The sequence below is a fragment of the Hydra viridissima genome, unplaced genomic scaffold (genome assembly GCF_058129835.1).
Source record: "Hydra viridissima isolate aposymbiotic clone 2 unplaced genomic scaffold, HvirCarnegie_v1 scaffold_1, whole genome shotgun sequence".
Lineage (NCBI taxonomy): Eukaryota > Metazoa > Cnidaria > Hydrozoa > Anthoathecata > Hydridae > Hydra > Hydra viridissima.
The window spans coordinates 11390255-11410355 of NW_028324300.1; the positions used below are offsets into that span (position 1 = coordinate 11390255).

General features: G+C 28.0%; 2 protein-coding genes across 8 annotated transcripts; one reads left to right on the plus strand and one right to left on the minus strand.

The window, feature by feature from the left end:
- The first annotated feature begins 1045 nt into the window (after nucleotides 1-1045).
- On the plus strand, nucleotides 1046-5093 carry LOC145188145 (T-box transcription factor T-like). Its single transcript, XM_080064715.2, has 5 exons — nucleotides 1046-1910; nucleotides 3149-3416; nucleotides 3510-3644; nucleotides 4004-4280; nucleotides 4608-5093. The coding sequence occupies exons 1-5, from the start codon at nucleotides 1738-1740 to the stop codon at nucleotides 4922-4924; spliced, it is 1170 nt and encodes a 389-aa protein (XP_079920841.2). The 5' UTR covers nucleotides 1046-1737; the 3' UTR covers nucleotides 4925-5093.
- On the minus strand, nucleotides 3936-19935 carry LOC145187888 (nephrocystin-1-like). Of its 7 annotated transcripts, none has more exons than XM_090082246.1 (26): nucleotides 19744-19935; nucleotides 19429-19563; nucleotides 15447-15521; nucleotides 15219-15280; nucleotides 14547-14639; nucleotides 14187-14400; nucleotides 13922-14016; nucleotides 13592-13661; nucleotides 13088-13121; nucleotides 12969-12993; nucleotides 12546-12597; nucleotides 11617-11701; nucleotides 10870-10961; nucleotides 9731-9806; nucleotides 9243-9295; nucleotides 8925-8996; nucleotides 8604-8676; nucleotides 8473-8510; nucleotides 7577-7659; nucleotides 6834-6910; nucleotides 6561-6660; nucleotides 6356-6462; nucleotides 6024-6145; nucleotides 5732-5848; nucleotides 5602-5650; nucleotides 3936-4274 (listed from the first exon to the last, which is right to left on the minus strand). In XM_090082246.1, the coding sequence occupies exons 1-26, from the start codon at nucleotides 19822-19824 to the stop codon at nucleotides 4237-4239; spliced, it is 2118 nt and encodes a 705-aa protein (XP_089938372.1). In that variant the 5' UTR covers nucleotides 19825-19935; the 3' UTR covers nucleotides 3936-4236. The 7 variants fall into 7 exon arrangements, with proteins under 7 accessions (XP_089938372.1, XP_089938392.1, XP_089938387.1 ...); XM_090082266.1 differs by lacking the exon at nucleotides 14547-14639 and adding an exon at nucleotides 15034-15063; XM_090082261.1 differs by lacking the exon at nucleotides 3936-4274 and adding an exon at nucleotides 15034-15063 and having other exon boundaries at nucleotides 5441-5650; nucleotides 6034-6145.
- Nucleotides 19936-20101: the final 166 nt, after the last annotated feature.

The following is a 20101-nucleotide window of genomic DNA, read 5'->3' on the forward strand; positions in this document are numbered from 1 at the left end:
TATTTTTGTTTTAACAATTTGAGGAACGTATAAAAAAACGTACAGAAAAGAAACTGCATAAAACCATGATAATTTATGAAAGAAATAAGTTTAATATACATCTAATAAAATTTTCTCTTTTTTATTCAATGTCTTTTTCAGTTCAACAGAAAAAGAAAAAAAAAAAAAAAAAATGCGGGCTCAAAGGATCCACCGCAAAGAAATTCTCGAACTTAATTTATTTCACACGAATGTTTTAACTTTTCCGTAGAAACAGATTAAGTCAGAAAAACTGAATGGAAATAGAATCGCGTAGCAAAGTGCTAATTATTATCTGTTCAATAGGTAAAGAGCAACAGATTTCTTTTGTCTTGGTTCATGAGCGTTTGGGATCAAGTGTTTGTAGGCAGCATGAATTTACGAGAGAGCCCGATTACAAACTTTTATTTCTTATGAGCAGTAAGAGTGATTTTTTTAAGGAAGTTGCTATGTAATGTATGTTATATACCGTGTGTTTTAAAGTTTTATATTTTCTAATTTTTATTTACGGAAATCAACTTAAACACAGAATGGAATATTAAGAGGTAAGATTTTCAATCCATTTCTACTTATGGATGAAACCGACACTTAATTATTTAATATTATAACAATGTCAAAAAAGAATTTTTTTCTTCTGCGTGATTCGATAAAAAAAAAAAAAGAAAAAAAAAAGCTAAATCTGAATTATTATTTGAATCATCCTTGTTTGGTGACTTGAATTATGACCTTTAACATAAGAAAACAATAATTGAATAACGAACATGTTTTATCTTAATACGGCAATTTTTTGCAAAGAAAGATCTGGAGTAAGTCCCAATAAAAGAACTACAAATAAAAAGAATCACTTCAATGAAAAGAACTGCGATATAAAATTCCAAAAGCTTTCTCTAAGTTGAGGGCGGAAGAAAGAATTTAACTAGCATTAATATTTTACACTCCAACGCACGTAATTAGGAAAACGCTGCATAAATGTAAGCGACTTTTAATACTAAAATATTAATTAGCGTTTAGCCTTTAACATCTTAATTCGATTTAGGAGTCACACACTTTGTAAGTGCGAAGTCTTTCAACACAAAAACATGTATTCATTTCACGAGCAGTTGCTAAGAAGTCGCATCACAAAAAACCGACGTCCTTTCACTTTTTTTAAAATTATCTTAACACAACTAACCGACTTTTCGTAAAGAACACAATTAATATAAACCAATACATTAGTTGTTTAATCCCGCATATTAAGTCAGTTTGCTTGAAATCGCAATTTTTTTTTTTTTTTTTTTTTTTTTCAATTACGGGTTAAGCCTCCAAAACGGATGTTTTGCGGTTTTGTGCTGTAAAGATGCAAAGAAACAATTTTGTGTATTTTATGCTAATTTGTTCAAGACTCGCCTTGTGCGAAGAAAAAACAAGTATATTAACGGGTACTTAACGGGTTTTTCGTATTAAACTTAACTTTCTTTTTGGTATTAATGTGATTGAGTGATTTACTTGGCAATGCAAAATTTTTAAGAGAAAAAAAAAAAGCAAAAGAGGCGTAGCTTAAAGGAGATAATCGAGCATATTATTTGCAGATGGTATTAAGAAAAACAATTCATGTTCGAAAGTAGAAACAATCGTGGCGTGATGTATAAGAAAATTGCATTAAATAGGTAATTTGGACTTTATTTTGTAAGGCTTTTTTTTTTTCTGCAAAAGGTTAAAATAAAAAAAATAACATCAACAATGAAGTCTGATTTCTCAATGGCAACCATCTTGAAAGATAGCGAAAGCAAGAATCAGAAAACGGAGAAGAAATTGACCAAAGATTTAATGTTGAGGGTTAAATTGGAAGATATCAATTTATGGACGAGTTTTCACCGGATGACTAACGAAATGATAGTCACAAAAAATGGAAGGTAAATTCTTTTGCTCTTTATCTTATTTTAATAAAAAATGAGGCTGTATATCATTTTTCATTTAAATATCTCAAAATTTTTGATAGTTTTTAAATTAGAAATCTCGAAATAGATCTTCGCGAACTTCATATTCAAATTTAGACGTCACCTGACGCAAATAAAATTTTTAAAGAAAGTCTTAGTGATTAGTGGCTTGCGTTTCTACCCCTTACGTCCTTATAAAGATATAATCTGCAATCGTTTTGAGCGGATAGTTGTTATTATTTAAAAATTGTTTACGTCAATATACTTATCTTCGGGTGCAACTAAAATTTTTAAATGAACTCCAAACTTTCCCTTTTTTTTTTGAAAAGTCCGAAAAAAAAAAAAACCACTGAAAAATAAGGGATTATTCTTTCGCTTCTTACTTATAACCAGTTACTTAAGATTTGCTACGTATCATTCTATCATGTTTATAAAAGCAGGAAGTCTTGATAAAAAATAAAAGTTTTCGTGCAGTTTCAAAAACTTGAGATAAACTTCCGTCTAGTGTTTTTTTAAAACTCTAATAAGAATGTCTAGTCACTGAGGAATTTCTCTGTTGAGCACAATGGAACATCGAGAAGTCCGGCATTAACGACTTAAATCAAATGTACGTTAACAAATGATTTTAGTAGCGTCATTTGGGAAATCTCCACTTTTAGCAGGGAAATTTCATTTGACATGTCTATCATTTAGCTGATTGAAAAACTGTGGACGGTTTCCAAAATTTAAAATTTGCTAAAATTTACTAAAATATACTTTAATGTTAACTAATTTCTCTAAAATAAATATGAATTAAAATAAGAATTAAAAAATGAGTTTTACCTCCTTTGATTTAAGAGTTCTTCTAAATAGCTCTATAAGTGCAGGCCATAGGTTTTTATGTTACTGAGGACCTCTTTGCAATTCTTTTTTATTAAAACTATTTAAGTGGCTCATAGTGTGTTTGTGTTTATGCACATTTATATATATGACAAATACGTGTACAAATTAAGTATGTTTTAAGCTCAGGTTATCTTAAACACTTGCCTTTTTTTAACAAGAATTGCTATCGAGACGATGTTTACGACCATGATGTTTACGAGACGAAAATATTTTAAGGACAACCTTTACCTTTTAAAAAGATTATTTATTTAGCGGAACAAATCCCCTCCCTCTATTAACAGAATCCTTTTATAAATATAAACTGACACTACCATTTTATTTTAATTTTATAGACGCATGTTTCCAGTTTTAAAATCAAGCGTCGAAGGTTTAGATCCTCAGTCAATGTATACAATTATGCTAGACTTTTTACCAGTTGATGAGAACAGGTGGAAGTATGTTAACGGTGAGTGGTCACACGCTGGTAAACCAGAGCCTACACCGCCTAGTAAAATATATGTTCATCCCGACTCACCGAACTTTGGCGGTCATTGGATGAAAAACCCAATTGTGTTTTCTAAGGTTAAACTCACCAACAAGGAAAGCACAAATGGACAAGTGGTAAGTGCGGTTTTACCTTGTTCTAATAAAGATTTTTGGTGAAATTTGTAAAACATTTACAGAAAATAATCCGAGACGGTTTTTTTCATTTAGCTTATGCTGAACTCATTGCATAAATATAAACCTCGTATACACATTGTCAAGGTTGGAAATGGTGATAAAATTGCATCGACGCACACATTTGTTGAAACGGAGTTTATTGCAGTCACAGCTTATCAGAATGAAGAGGTAGTTGTTTATAATTTAGATCAATTTTTTTTTTAACTTGGGTATCAAGGGAAATCTTTTTTAACGCGCTAAGATCGTAGAATTAAAAGTATTATGAAATTTATGGTACAACTCGAACAAAGTAAAAAAACCACTAAACTATTACAATTCAAACGAACGAAAGTTTGTTGGTGAATGGTGGGAAATAACCAATAGTAGGTAGCTTTTACAATTAATTGATTTCATTAGCAACAATGTGTTATAAGGAATATGGAAATGCGATTTTCTTTCATAAACGACCGGCAAATGATGTAATTGCATTTTATTTTATTTCGTTACCTCAATTTAATTTAACAATTTTTAAAAATTTAAATACATAGATAACCAACTTAAAGATACGATACAACCCATTTGCAAAAGCATTTTTGGATGCTAAAGAACGAAACGAACACAAAGAATTTATTGAGAGACGAAAATTGTGCAACTGCTGCACCCCCCGTGCTCATCCGTATGAATGTAACGAATTTTCGAATCGACACACTCACAATCCTGTGTTTCATAATTCACAACGACTTCATAATGTGTCATACGATAAAGTGTTGATGCGACACCATCAATACATGCATTCATCGGTAGACATGCGGTCTCCACCTACATGTGAGTATCAAATATATTCATGTTTTTTATTACAACTTTTTTTGTTTTTTGTTTTTAATGAACCTGAAGAAAACTTTCAGAACCTAAGTTAACTAACAGCGCTAATTAAACAAATGATCTGCATATTTTTGAGAATCAGTTTAACTAAATGTTATAGTGTAAAAGCTCAACCACGCATCAGTAATTTAAAGTTAAACATTTGTTTCCGAGTTTGATTGTTGGGGTTGTGTAATTACGTACGATTGCATTAAGATTTTCTAATTGTCTTCCCTTTACATACCAAAGTGGGGGGCTGCAGTACTTTATTTTTAGTCTTTTTTTTTTTAGGTCACCCCTACATCCGCCGTAGATCTTTTTGTGATATACCTTCTCCCACGAAAACATCTGAACTTTTTCGTCATTCAACATCGTACTCAAACTCATCTGTTTGCGAAGATGATATTCACCGACATTCTACGAGCCCACCAGAAAGAATATCACCATTACGCAACATTTTTTCTCCAAAACTTGTCGCAAAATTTAGTTCTACGAATCTCAATAACAACGATAATGCAGTTTTTTACGAATCCCTTAGATTTAAACACGAGTTTGACGTCACCCACCAAAGAAAAGGACGCACCGAATATTTACATATTAGGCAATGAGAATTGGTGTTTTATTACTCGGAATCAACATTCTCAGCTTTAAAAAAAATTGCTAAGAATTGTTACTTATGAAGTCGAAAGAAAGTTCGGCAAATGCCAAAAAGACGGCGAATGAACTATAATTTATAACACTTGTATATATTACACAGTAATGAAAAAATTTACATAAGCTTCGTTAACGTTTTCAATTAAAATGAATTAAATATTCTGTTAAACTATAAACAATATCAGCGCACTTGTTTTAGAAAAAGCCGAAACTATAATTCTATACATATATATATATATATTTTTATACATATAAATATATAAATATATCTATATATATTTTTATATGTATACATATTTACATATATAAAATATAAATGTATACATACATATATATATAAGCGTATATATACATAATCATATATATATACATACATACACACAAATATATATATATATATATATATATATATATATATATATATATATATATATATATATATATATATATATATATATATATATATATTACACACAGATTGCCTAATATAGACATCACTTTAGGTAAAAACATCACGTAATATCCGAAGAACCGATCGACGGTCGCTGTTCTGCATGTTTTGAAATGACGTCAAATTTAAGTTTGTTAATGTTAAGAGGTTTGAAACTAAGGTCAGAGCAAAGAAGATTACCTAGCGTGTTTTTTCGTTGAAGAAACTCCAAAATAAATGCATAACGTGCCTATAAAAAAAAAAAAAAAAATCAAGTGGTTACACAAAAAATAGTTGAAGCCAAAAAAATAGATAAAGAAATAAGTCTTACGTTTTCAACATTTTCGTTGGCCCAATCGATTGGCGGGAGATGTGAAGTTTGCAAAAGCGCATAAATAGACTCACAAAAACATTGTTTGAATAAACCGTGAAGATAATTAATATCTTTCTAAATTAAAATATCGATTTGGTAAAATTAGTCAAAAGTGTTGAAATGCGTTGTAAAACATTTTTTAGAAAAAATCTTTTAAAATTATATACACTACAGTAAAAAGCGTTCAAATGTATATGCCAGGTTTTTAAAAATAGTTTCCAACAAAAAGAAAAAAAAAAGATGGGCTCACTCTTTGAGACCTTTTAAGAGATGTTCGACATTTATCATTCCACGTCATAAGAAGAGCATCCAACAGATCAGAGTAGTCCAGGGCACGAGGAAAATGAGACAAAATAGGATCGCAAATCAGATCTAAAACAGATATGAAAGTAGCATGGCTTTAATTTTGAGAAAATCTCTAAAAAAAAAATATTCTGCTTTCAAAACTAAAAAAAAGAAAAATATACTCATGTTTATTTAAAGTTTTTTTTTTTTAGACTAAAAAATTTCTGATTTTTTGGAACCTACATAAAATCTGTATAAAACCTTAATTATTTAATCATAAGTTCCATAGCTACGTACCAGCTGAAACATGCTCTTCTTTGCAAAGCAATACAGCAGCGTGATGGCGATACAAGCCAATAAATCGCGAGTATTTTCGGCAAGTTACTAATGTATTCGGCAATAAACTAAAAAAAAAAAACAAAAAAAACATAACATACACACTTTTTGTCTTTTTAAACATATTCAAAGTGTCATTAAATTAAATCAACTAATAACTAATTACTCGTATATTTCCTTGTCTAATTTGTTATAGGTAGTAGTTTTTACTACAATTCTCGGCTGAGAGTTAACTCGGATGAGATTTTGGAGAAACGATTGATTGGCTAAGTTCAATAAAAAAATTTCATTAAAATTTTACAAAAAATGTTGCGATTTTAAACCTTATTCTATACAAGCAACAGTAAAATATAACTTTTATCTAAAATACGTAGTGTAAATAACATGTAGTGCAAATATTTTTTAATGTATTTTATATGTAACATAAAAAATTGCTTACGATTTAACGAGAGCGTCATGTCTAGAACCACACCTTTTTCAAATGGTGTTCCACCTTTTAAAATCAGCTCAAAATTTCTAAAGTAGAAATTGCTGGAACACGTTAAAAATGATTAAAAGTAACTCGACAGTGTCAGTTTAATTATAACAGGAAGACATCTTCCTTGTTTCTCCTTTTCAGAAGAGTTTTCTTTTTTTTAAATGCAAAAAAGAGGCAGTGGAGCAATCAGAGAGAAGGAATCCGGTGAAATTTATTAAAAGAATTTCATTCATTAAAAGAATCAAAAGAATTAAAACAAACTCATCATCAAAACAACATGATCCACCTACTTCAGTTGCTAGACCAAACAAAACACGAAACTTTAAGAATATTGATTCACGACTGTTATTTATATTATAATTTAAAAATGGCCTAAATGTAACATCTTTTGCTATTACCATTATTAAATCTATGTAAAGCTCTCTATTTTATTCACGCACGGATATTTTAGAATAGAAAACGTTAGATCAATTATCTTGTCCAGAGTAAAAATTAGCTAGAATTACTTAAGCATTTACAGATTGTGGATAAATTTCGTCAGAACTGAGTTTAATAACCCTACAACTTGGAAAAAGCTTTGTGTCCAATTAATTTTTTGTTTTGATTTAAAAAAAAAATAATTAGAGTTTAATGTTTTAATATTTATATATTTTAATGTTTTGAACTATGGTTCAAAAAAGTTTAAAAAGCAAATATCATGTTACTTATTTCCAGTAGGTGCGCCAACTTCATCAAACAGCGGTAAAGATGCCCATCCACAGGAGATATCGCTTACTTCACCTGTTGACTATATATGAAAACTAATCTTACAAAAGAACCATAAAATTAAATCATATTTTTGTAAATTCATCATCATCGTCATTGTCATTGTTGTCATCATTAATGACAAAGAAAAATCACAGACAATAAAAAGAAGACCAGTACTGAATATCCTTATTATAAGCAACAGTAGTTTTTTCCGAGGACATCCAAAGGTTACTCCTCACTTCGAGTCATGAAGAGCATGGAAAACTAAAGTCTTTCTATACTACCAGCAATATATCGCTGCAATTTACTCTCATTTACAAGCTTATTGACCCAGATTCGCTTCTTCTACATACAGTTAAAACTTTGCCTTTGTCTCTATATATTCCCATTAAAACTGTTGGAAAATCATTTTATTAAGTATCCTTAATGTCTTGGTTATCTTCATTACATAAAATTATTTTTTTATTAAGTATCCTTAATGTCTTGTTTATCTTTATTACATAAAATTATTTTTTTATTAAGTATCCTTAATGTCTTGCTTATCTTCATTACATAAAATTTTTTAAAGTTACAACTTCGCATCTTTGAACTCTGGAAGCTTACAACTTTGCTACTCTACTTTGCAGATTTATTCATGTTAACTTTATTTTCAACCAGCCTAATTTTTATGCTGTCACCAAATAATGGCACCGACGTAAATTAAAAATTAGAAATGGGTGGCACTAATCAAAATTTTCATTTAACCAAGAAGTCTGTTTTGTCTGTGATTGTGCATAGATCGTCTCAGTTGTCTTCATTTAATGTAAAGGTTTATACTGTCTTTCATTTGTTAATGTTACAAAAAACTTTTTACCATTCTAATGTATGTGTAGTTTAATTCGAACAAAATACCTAAAAAAAAAAGAAAAAAAAAAAGATAAAACTACTTTTTTTTGTTTGTTTACTAAAGACTTTTTTTTTTTTTTAAATGTGTTTATTACTTACAAACATCCTTATTTTGAAAATTTGTCCGTACAATTATTTCACCATCATACAGAGTTGGAACCATTTTTGTAACCTAAAGATAAAATGTAAACATACAAACCCCTCTTTTTTTTTGTCAGCTTTAAAAAACGAATTTAAGAACAAAACTATGATGCAATCTCTATAAATATTATTCCTGTTTAAAAATTCGAAGAGATTCCTATAAATGTTGGAATAACAATGAGCAATTATCATCTAAAACTTTAAATTTAAAAGCAGTTACATGAAAGTTGAGATTATTCTTTATTACAACCAGCGAATTACAAAACTTCCAGCTAATACCTTGGGAGTGAAGGTCCAGTTGTCTCCTAGGTTTATTGGTATGGCTCGAACAACATGGATATTACTAAGAATCTGTGTCAAATAAAAATCCAGGGAATAGAGTATAGCAAAAAATAGATGTATAAAACTTCATTGACTTAGTAACAATATATACGGTAATGATAGACTTTACTTGTAAAAAACAAAATTCTGTTGTTTCTTTAAATATACAAAGAAAATTAAACAAAAAGTTATGAACTACTATTTTTAGCAAATTTTTTTTTTAACAACTAAAAAAATTCTAACTAAAATTTTCTTTGTATGTAAATATGTGTATACCTTTTTGCTATCCCATAATGCAATATAAACATGCCTGCTCAAAACATTTATACCTTAAAGAACAAAAAGAAAGCTAAAATTGTGAGAAGTCAGCAGGTTTGTCAATCAAAATCTAAGATGTTAAAACTCTAAAATGTTGTTAAAAGTAAGGCAAAAAAATATTAAAAAATATAAAGAAAAGTATAAAAGTCTTTTGAGCTCTTACTTACAGCTTTCTTACTGTTACAAAAAACTTTTTCATTATTATTATCATTATTATTATTACTATTGTTATAATTATTGATATTATTACTAAACTATTGTATTTTTTTAATTTAAACTAAATAGTTTGACATTTTGTCAAAGGTGCAATGTTTTTGCTTTTTAAGCTGTATAGAGGGTCCCACAAATTATTTTGCTTACAGGACCTAATAAAATTGTGGCATTATTAGTAACACTGTCAGTACCAAGAATCAGAACTGTTTTTATATAACAAAAAGATTTCTTACCAGCACCTGGCAGTGGGATTGAACGAGCAGAAACTAAAGAAACAGTTCTGCATATGCTGACAGATTGACTTCGCAACTAAATAATATTAGAACTACATTTACATAAATCAAAATAAACAGTAAAAATCTTGAAGACACCTTGTAAAAATCTTGAAAGACACCTTGTAGAGAAAGTTATTACTAGTTTTGCTTACCAGAGCTTAAATTTTTATCTAATTGTGTTTATTTCAAGCAAAAGATCTGAAAGGATAAAAAAAATTGTTGAAAAAGATAATAAAGTTTATTAATGTTTGCTGTTTTTAAGTTGTTTTTTTTGTAATGCAGCTTTGATGCTTATTATTCAGCAGCAACATCACATACAGCTTTTTAAAACTATTTATATCTTTTCACATTAATTCACTATCTTCATGTTGCAAACAACTAAAGCTAAGCACTTATAAGGTGTAAAAATTTTACATTTGAATGGAGGTGTTATCAACATGAATTTTGTTACTGTTGACTTCATCATGATAACTATCATGATAGTATCAATAAATGGTACTGGCATAATTAAATTAAAATGGCTTGGTTAAATTAAACAGTACCATTTATTGAGACTCAAATGATACCCAGTTTAATGTAAGGAAAATCATAATCTTCAAGATGTTAATGTTTCTAGCTGTTTTTCTCAATGCAATGTTGTGCTTGATAAACAAAGCACACTAAATTTTAAGTTTTCCTAGGATAACATTTATATTGCAATTACTATCATAGTCTATCTTTCCCAAAATACTACCAACTTCTTTGAATCAATCTTCTTGATTGCTAAAGTGTTTTGTAATAAAAAATTCTTCATTTATTTTTGTAAATATTACAGCTTTCAACTCTTTGTTTTGTAGAGTGACGGATACCTATTGTTAGGCCTTTCATGCCCTATATATTGCAATCAAACTTTTTTAACTTGCTTAAAATCATTTGAGAATCAAGTTACTATCCGATAATAACACCAGAACAATTTGGCTGGAGAAGAGAATCCACCAAGTGCTCGGATTCTGTTCTCCATCCAAGACAAAAAATAAATCATATTTAAAAATAAAAGAAAAGAAAAGAAAAAAAAAAAAGGAAAAATTATGAAATTTAGAATTTTATAATTATTTCACCTGCTCATTAATGCTGTCCCAAAATAGATCAACAAAGTACACATTAGAGTTGCTGGCTTTTGGATGCACCCAATATGAAGCTCTGTTTACATCTATAAAATGAATCTAAATATTAACTTTGCATTAAGTTGATGTGTACAATAATTTATTAACCTTAAAAACAGTAAGGTCTTTCAGACCCAGCAGTTCCATTTGGAACAATTAGGATTTTTCAGCTCTGTTAATGGGTCATTTTAGTCACACAAAAAAAATTTTAGTACCAAATGAAACCATGCTAAAAACTGACAATTCAATATGGCTGTTGATAACTCATGTAAATAACATGGATTATGCAAATCATGATTATTTTTTTTTTAAACCAATACATTAATTGCAACAGCAAGAGTTAAAAAAAATAAATTGAACTAAATATGAAAACAAATAATAAATAAACAAGTAACAAATAAAATTTAAGCTGCAACAAGAAACAAATATTTTCTGATACTTCTATGAAAAACAAAAATGAACATGAAAAAACTTAACAAATTAGAGAAATTTAACACATTAAGAGAAAAAAAACAATATTTAATAAAAAATATTACAGCAGTGATACTAATGGTGATCTATATCATTGAATACTATGATATATTATACTACAAACATAATATAATCATTTATAATCTATAAATAAAATAACATTACATTCAAGAAGCTTTAGTGCTGTTATAAGACCGATGTAAAAAAAAATAAATCAATAAATCATAACACCTTGTTTGTATAGCTTCCCTAGGGTTGAATTCCGAAAACCAGAAGGTACTGCTTTCATTGCTTTTAATACATCAGTAACTCCTATCTATTAATAATTTACAGCAATATAAAGATAAAAAGGAAAACAAATGAGATACATTTGAACAAGCAAACTCAACAACATGGGTTACTTACAGAGTGTGACATATATTTACCCATTATTAATTGATTATAAAATAAACTTTTAACGTGTAAAAAGTTAAAGAAATTTTAGCTCATCAATTGATATATTAATTAAAAACATTTTACAATTCAAAATGGCCTCCTTTTGCAGTATTGGAAATGTTAAGCTTATGCCATCTTTCTCATGCTTCTTCTCTGATTCCTAAAAATCTGGATGACTCTCTTGGTACAAATTAAATACTTTCTTCTTAGAATTAGATTGCATGAGGTTGATTGTACCTCCTGATAGCTTTTTACTAGATTGAAAGCTATTTTTCTGCAGACATTTACCTGTTTTATAATGTCCTCATTACTAGCCATTTTCAAACCAAAGATTTGAATGCATTTAGTTTCAGCAGACATATTTAGTTTCAGCAGTCAATGTTTAGTTAGATTTGAAATATTATAACAAATATTTGACCTTTTTGAAACTCCATCATTTAAAACAAATTATAAAGTAAGTAAAATTTAAATGTATGTATATTTATTTGTGAACTATTTATATTTAAGTAATGGGTAAGTATAATACCACACACTGTAATTTTAAATTATTTGATTAAATTCAAATTAGATGTTAAAAAGAAAAACAATGATTTCATGGGGTATTCCATGTAAACAGTTAGTAAATAAACTTTAAATCATATGCAAAAATTGCTTTACTAATTGTCTAAACAATTTACAATAACCATCTTTAATTATTTTAATTATATCTAGATAAATAATTATACCTTGGCTGGAGAGGAATTTTTCTTTAAAGTATTATTCCATAACTCTTTACCACTAAAAAAAAACTATTAAATCAAAACAATCTTGTTTTTAAAACTGGCTAATTAAATTAAATTCATATAATTATATTGCAATAACTATATGAGTTTAATTCAATTAGCCAATTTAATTTAATTATGCCAGTTTAATTTCATTATGCCAGTTTAATTTAATTAACCAGTTTAATAAAATCAAGTATTAACCAGTATTTAAATTATCTGTTAGTTATTGTTCATGTTAACAAAATCCTTTCAAAAACAAATAAAACAGATGAGATGTCTATAGGAAAAATTTATTGACAGTCAATGTTATTGTTCACCATGACTTTTATTCAAAGTACCCTTCTTTCATACAAAATTATACAAGTGAAAATCTTCTATAAACACCTTCTTTTGGCAGAACTGTTTAAAGCTGAAAGAAATATTTCAAAACAAAGTTGAGATCAAAAGAAAATAACTCTATGATCATGCCAAACAAAAATTACTCATAATACTTTACTAGGCACCTTTAAAGTTTGTTCTGATTTTATCTTCCACAACCTAATAACAATAAAAGAGGTAATTTTACTATCACAGTGTAGATGTAACCTTACTTCATAAAGTTTTACCATACTTTTTTGTTATGAAACTAAAATAAATAATAAAACTTTTTAAAATTAAAACATTTTTTAAATGAATATTGAATGAAGGGTATGATATAGGAATTGATGAAACAAAATTATTAAAAATACCCACAAGGGAAAGTGGCAGAAGCAAGATGACATGACATTATAAGAGTCCAAGAAGATAAAAAAAAAAAAAAAAAAAAAAAAGTGAAACTGAATAAAAGCGCATTTAATTTGAAAAAGCAACATATTGGATATACAAGCGATAGATATCAATCTACAGTTTTCTAAAAAGAAAAAAAAAGGTTGGAAAGTTGGCAAAAAGTTGGACAATAAATCTAATTTTGTTTTGTTCATTTATAGCATTTATAGTTACAAAAAATCATTACAAGTAAAAAGAAATACCTTGACAAGAGTACTTGGAATTAAGCCAGTGGCACCTTTATTGTTTCTGCCTTGCCACCATCCATCTTCGCTACAAAAATTGGATTTCAATGTGACAATAATAATCGTTTCTCGAAAAGCAAAAAATTTTTCAGTAAATAACAAAATCACCACCAAAAATATATACAAATTCATTACTAATCATTAAACCCATTACTAATACTAAACAAAAAAGAATAATTTTGAATAATATTATCATCTTAATTATTATCAAAGTACTTTAATAAGAATGATAATGCTCTAAGATTTCTTTTGAAACAAACTTTTTGCAATAAACAAGAAATTATCTACTTTGCTTTTGTGATGTACAGGATATCACCTTTCAAAAATGAAAGGTCACCATCTTCCTCTGCTTGAAAATTGCTTAATGCTTCAACACAATAAACCTGCATGGATAGTATATCATAATTTTTTATTGAACATAACTTTGCTTAAATGATTTAAGTAAATTGGGTTTGATTAATCAAACTTAATTTACTGAAACCATTTAAGCAAAAAACTAAAAAATCAATACTAACAGCGAAATTCTGTAAAATCATTAAAAAAAAAACCATACATAATTCTTCTTTGTAGAACTTGTTACACTTTTTTGTTTCCCTATTTCAGTGTCTTCCTCTTCATCATCATCATCATCATCACCATCATCATTATCATCATCATCACCACCATCATCATCATCATTATCACCATCCTCTTTGATATCTTCTTCAGTTTCATCACCATCATCACCATCATCATCATCATCATCAATGCCGTCATCATCATCATCACTTAAGTTCAGTAAGATTTTAACTTAAAGTATTCCACTAAGTTAATTTTAGCATTTAAAAATTTTGACAGAAAAAAAAATCAGAAAAAATCAGTAGATGAGAGGAATAAAATGAAAGTTGTTGAATTTTTTTATTTTTTATTTTACCTTGCAATATTATCATTAACATTAGACTTTGTATTTTTACTAAAATTTTCATCATCTTCATCTTCTGTAGATACAACTTCGTTTCTCATTTTCCTTACAAAATAATTGAAAGATTTAATTTTCATCTTAATTAGGTTTATTATATTTTGTTTATTGTTTCAAACTTTAAATGTAAAAAACTTAAATTAAACTATCCAACCACTTCATTGTTTCCAAAGCTCACTGTACTAATTTTCACTAACTTCTTTCAAAAAATGAACAAAACTACATAAAACAAATTAAAATCAAAATACGGAAATGGCTAATAGGAACACAATTACCAATAGGAAGATGACTATTAGTGTATTAACTACATATTTTTTAACATTATAATGAACCATACAATGGAGATAGCAATAAAAAGAGTATTAAATAAGACAAAATTCCTTTAGTAAAAAAAAAAGGATTTAAAACATGACATGTGATTAGATATGACCTATGGACTTACTGTTTAATCTTTTGTTGAGGACTCAAACCCCTATGAATATAATAACTAATGGTTAGTAAAGATGGTTAGTAGCTAAGTATTATGAAATATTGAGCCAAGCTACTGAACTAGTAAAATTCAATAACCTTGTATTTCAGCATTAATAGGTGTTAATATTTAGAAGAAATGGTAATAATAAAAAACACCTGAAATAATCCTCCTCTACTTTATCTGGCTCAAGTTGGTCAATGATGCTGTTCAGTTTTTCCTCAAAGATAAAAAATTAAAAAATTGAAAGTTTTTTGTAAAAAACAACAGATTTGAAGATGTTACCTAACATTTTTAAAGTTAAATTATAATTTAAGTTTTCACTAACTTATTTTTGTAAAAGACAAATTAAACATAGTAAATGATGAATTAGAAAATAAACATACTTGTAGTTTCAAGATTCTCTGAACTTCTTGAGATTTCTGCTTTTCAAATAAAGATGTAGCCATTTGCTCATTGGCCTGAAATTTAAAAACAAAGTCCTAACTCCTTTGTGAATACTCCATTAACCATAGCTCTTACTTTTATGTAGGTCCTTAAAACTAGTACTTTCTTCTTTAATCAATTACATAATCATTAAGCAAGCTGGGGAATTAGTATTTACAGTAGAGTCTGAAACTGGAGCTTTTGTTAAGCCTCGGTTTTTTTAGTAGAGCTTGAGCCAATAAATTTTGATGGCTCAGCACAAAACTTAGCAGATTTAGATTTAAGATTTTTTTTTACATCATTAAACCTCTTTTTGTGTATTCATATCTATTTTTTTTAATTATCATTTGAATTAGTAACAAAAACACAAAAACAAATTTACATTGGAAATTTTATTTTTAGCTACTTTTTGTTACACTTAAAGCCTTTTTTTTATAGACATTTTTTCGTTTTTGAAATGTAAAAATGCTGCAACTTACATAAGTGTACTAAAGTATTATGCAGCCAAGCAAACTTAAATTAAAATACTAATAAGCCATAAACTTAAGAACTTAGTGTAACAGACAACATGTAGCAAAATAAATTTAATTAAACATTAACACTCCTATTCATTAATGTAGTTTGTTTTGTGATGTAATAATATTGTTGCGTTATTGAATTCAACATATCTTTCCAAGAATGTTATCTTTTATATATAGATAGGGTTAAATACACGAGAGTATAGTAAAGTAATTTTTTGGAAATTTGTAAAAAAATTCATTGCATATATGCCAATTTTGGTGTGATTGGTTAACTATACACTTGTGCATTTATACAAAACACAACACAAGAAATATTGTGCATTAATACAAAACACAACATATGAATATATTTAAAAAAAAATTGACTTCATTACTTTGTTAATTATAATAACAACAATAATTTTTTTTTACATATAAAGAGCTTATTCTTTTAAGGAAATAAAACTGACTACATAATCAGGATATCAAACACCCAAAAAATAAGGAAGTCAGCTTGTTGACTCAGTAAGTTGATTGAAACATTTAGAATCTCTTCCATCAGAACTCCCAACTCCCAGAGATACCCTCAAGTATGGGTTATGGATACCCTCAAGTATGGGTTATATTTAAGAGTGACTAGTGAGAAAGACCACTGAAACTAAGCTAATGAATGATATTGTTGCAGGAATTACGTTACAGTGGAAAAAAACCAATACTAAATTTGTGAGTTCAGTTACTAATTCAGAAAGAGAACTAAATGTAAAATCAAAGACTTGTGGTTGTTGTCTGTAAAAGTTAGTAAATGTTAAAAATGAATACTTTCAAAGTAAACAAGAATTAAAATGGTTTACATTAAAACCATGTGGTAATAGCAACTGCTACAATTAATAATGTTAAAATGATCACAGAACGAACTACTAGTCTTATAATGGGTCATTAACCCCCTGGTGACAAAAATTTGTCGCAAAATAAACACAAAACAGTAATAGTACAAAGAAAAAGTTTAATGAACAAAAAATTAATACAGAATAGTAAGCAACATATGTATTTTTTACTTTAAGGAGTAAAACAATACTGACATGCTGCACCAACTTTTCTGTATACATGTTTACACATAATATATACACATAATTTTACACATAATATATACAAGATTTTTCAGCTTTAAGGATTGACAAGAAATCCTTCATATCTTGTAATTCAGTGACACAAACCAAGTTATAACCTTTTGAAAATTTAACAAGGGAATATGCTACTCCACAGAAGAATTTTATTTTCAAATTTGTTTATGAGCTTACATTTCTCATTTTTTGATGCGTTTTTCAGTTCATCTGAGTAAAATTTAGCATTAGAAATTATATTTGTAGGTTTGAATGTAAAACTCATCATTAACAATATATATTCACATTTGTAACTATTCTAATTGTTTATAAGTGCAATCAGGGATTTGTTTTTTCTTTAAATAACAAATGTTTGTTTTGTTTTTTAATGGTTTTATGATGTAAAAATCACTCGCTCTTGAATTATTTTGCAATTTTTCCTGTTGAAGTTCCATACCGGTTGTTCAAGAGAGCTTTTAGACAATTAATACTCCTAGCAGCCAAAAATTTAGGTTCTCTGCCTGATCCAATCTTATGAGATGTTGTTTCATTGTTCTTCCACTTTGTCATATAATATTGGATGATTCTTTTGGGCTGATTAGAGCTAACAAAATATTCTACGATGTCCTTAGATTAATAGTTGGATTGTAAACTACAATAATTGTAAAATTGTTTAACTAAAGTAAACAGATTCATTTTGTGACTTCAAGTTTTTTTTATTAATTAATGTAACTAAACAAAACTTTCAGTGAAAGAAAACTAACCTTTATAAACAAAACTACAAATAAAGTGAGACTGGATAATTACAAACTCAATAAGTTTTAACTGATCTAAAATTGCACCAAATTTTTGTCACTGTCAATTTTTGTTAACCTCTGTTAACAAATTCAAAGGAGAACAGGAAAAAATTGGAAAAAAAAGTTGATCTCAAAACATGAAAATGAATTTAACAATAATGGTTTGAGTATTCTTTTTGATGGTATAAAAGATGTTGAAACGTTATACTGTGTGCAGTGAACCTGATGGAAACTATCTTTTCCATTTTGTTCCTGAAGAATTAGATTTAAAAAAAAACTGCAGAGATAAATGCAGATCATTTATTTAAACAGCTTAAAGAAAAATGATTGCATTTGACAGTGAAAGCTGTAGGCTGTGATAGTGCCAGTGTAAATACTGGATGTGCAGAAGTGATACAGTGGATTGAAAAAAGACTAAAGACTTTCTTGGGTTGTATGTGACCTATACACTAGGGTTAAGGAGGCTAATTTAATTCCTTGATGGTCCTACTCAAAGCAGCAATTAATGGTCAGCATTTCTTGATAAAATGTTAAAAAGTGGTCCTGTTTGCCACAGAAGGTGACTAAATATTATCTTAAAACTTTGCAGAATCTGTACGTAAGTATGGAATAACAAGTGAAAATTTAAATAACTTGAGATTGATTGAGTACATAATAGATATGCTGTGGTTTAACATTAATGTAAAGTCTAGTTGGGTGGGGGGACAAATCAACTTACTTAATCACATGCAATTACTAAAAAATCAGACATAGGAGGTAATTGATATTATATTACCCACTTTTAAAAGATCACTCAGAGTCTATTCTGCTAAGTATGCTCTGCAGTCAGATTGAAGAGGAGCAAAGAGAAGCCTTTAATAAAATACTTAAACTAAGATTTTATTTTATGATCCAAATAGTTGATAAGTATTTATTTTTATCAACTTTTAAGTCAAGTATGTATGTATGTATGTATGTATGTATGTATGTATGTATGTATGTATGTATGTATGTATGTATGTATGTATGTATGTATGTATGTATGTATGTATGTATGTATGTATGTATGTATGCCATACATACATACATACATACATACATACATACATACATACATACATACATACATACATACATACATACATACATACATACATACATACATACATACATACATACATACATACATACATACATACATACTTGACTTGAAACTTTAAATGCTATACATAGTTGTTGTTTCTTTGTTTTATATACACATATATATTTAACATATATGTGAAAATTAACAAAAAATTGAAAATTTTTTTTAACTTCTACATGTAAATACAACTTTTACTTTCTACATGTAGCTAGAGCTAGAGGCAGAATCACAGTTTAAGAATATACTCCAAAACTGGAGTAGGAGTGACTGTGTCATGATAAAAAGCTTTGAACCAAGTTCAGAAATATGAAGCCTTATTTTCCTTTCTTTTCTAACACGCCTGCCCTGCCATTAAAGGTCATAAATTTTTTCTTATTAAAACTATTTTATATCACTATAGCATATAAGCATCAGTATCATACAGATAGAAGTGTTTTTAGCTTTTTATTGATCAGCTCAACTTCATTATACAAATCTTTTGCCACATTTAAAATAGTTAGCCTATCAGAAGATGCAACACCAAGATTTGGTAACTCATTTGCACAAAAATCATCAACCTAAAAAGCAGAACATTCCAAATAAAAATACATATAATTTACATGAACAGTATGCATATTAAAAACACAAGTGTTGGTCAAAATAGAAAAGAAATGTGAAAGGTTTTTTAGTTGTAACAGGGAAATTTAATGAGCAAAAGATATTTGTAATGCATAATTAAATCTTTATTACAGAAATACCTTGAACTTAAGTTTGTCAATTTCTCTAGTAACTTTGGTCAGCTGACTTCCTGCACCAGATGGAGGTTTTTTACTACTCATATTTCTAGCATTGCTGCATTAACTTTAGAATGTAAACAATGAAAATTAGTAAACTTTATGTGCATTTATAATATACTACACTTTTATTAGTACTAAAAATTAATAGTATGTTAGTCAGATAACTTTTTTATACATAAAAAATCAACTAAAAATAATAACAGGAAAAAATATTTAAGGTATTTTGACTTGTTTTGAAAAAAGTGAGAGAAACAAACTCTAACACTAAAATATCAAAAGTTTTAAATAAATTTATTAATATATAATATATTTAAGAACT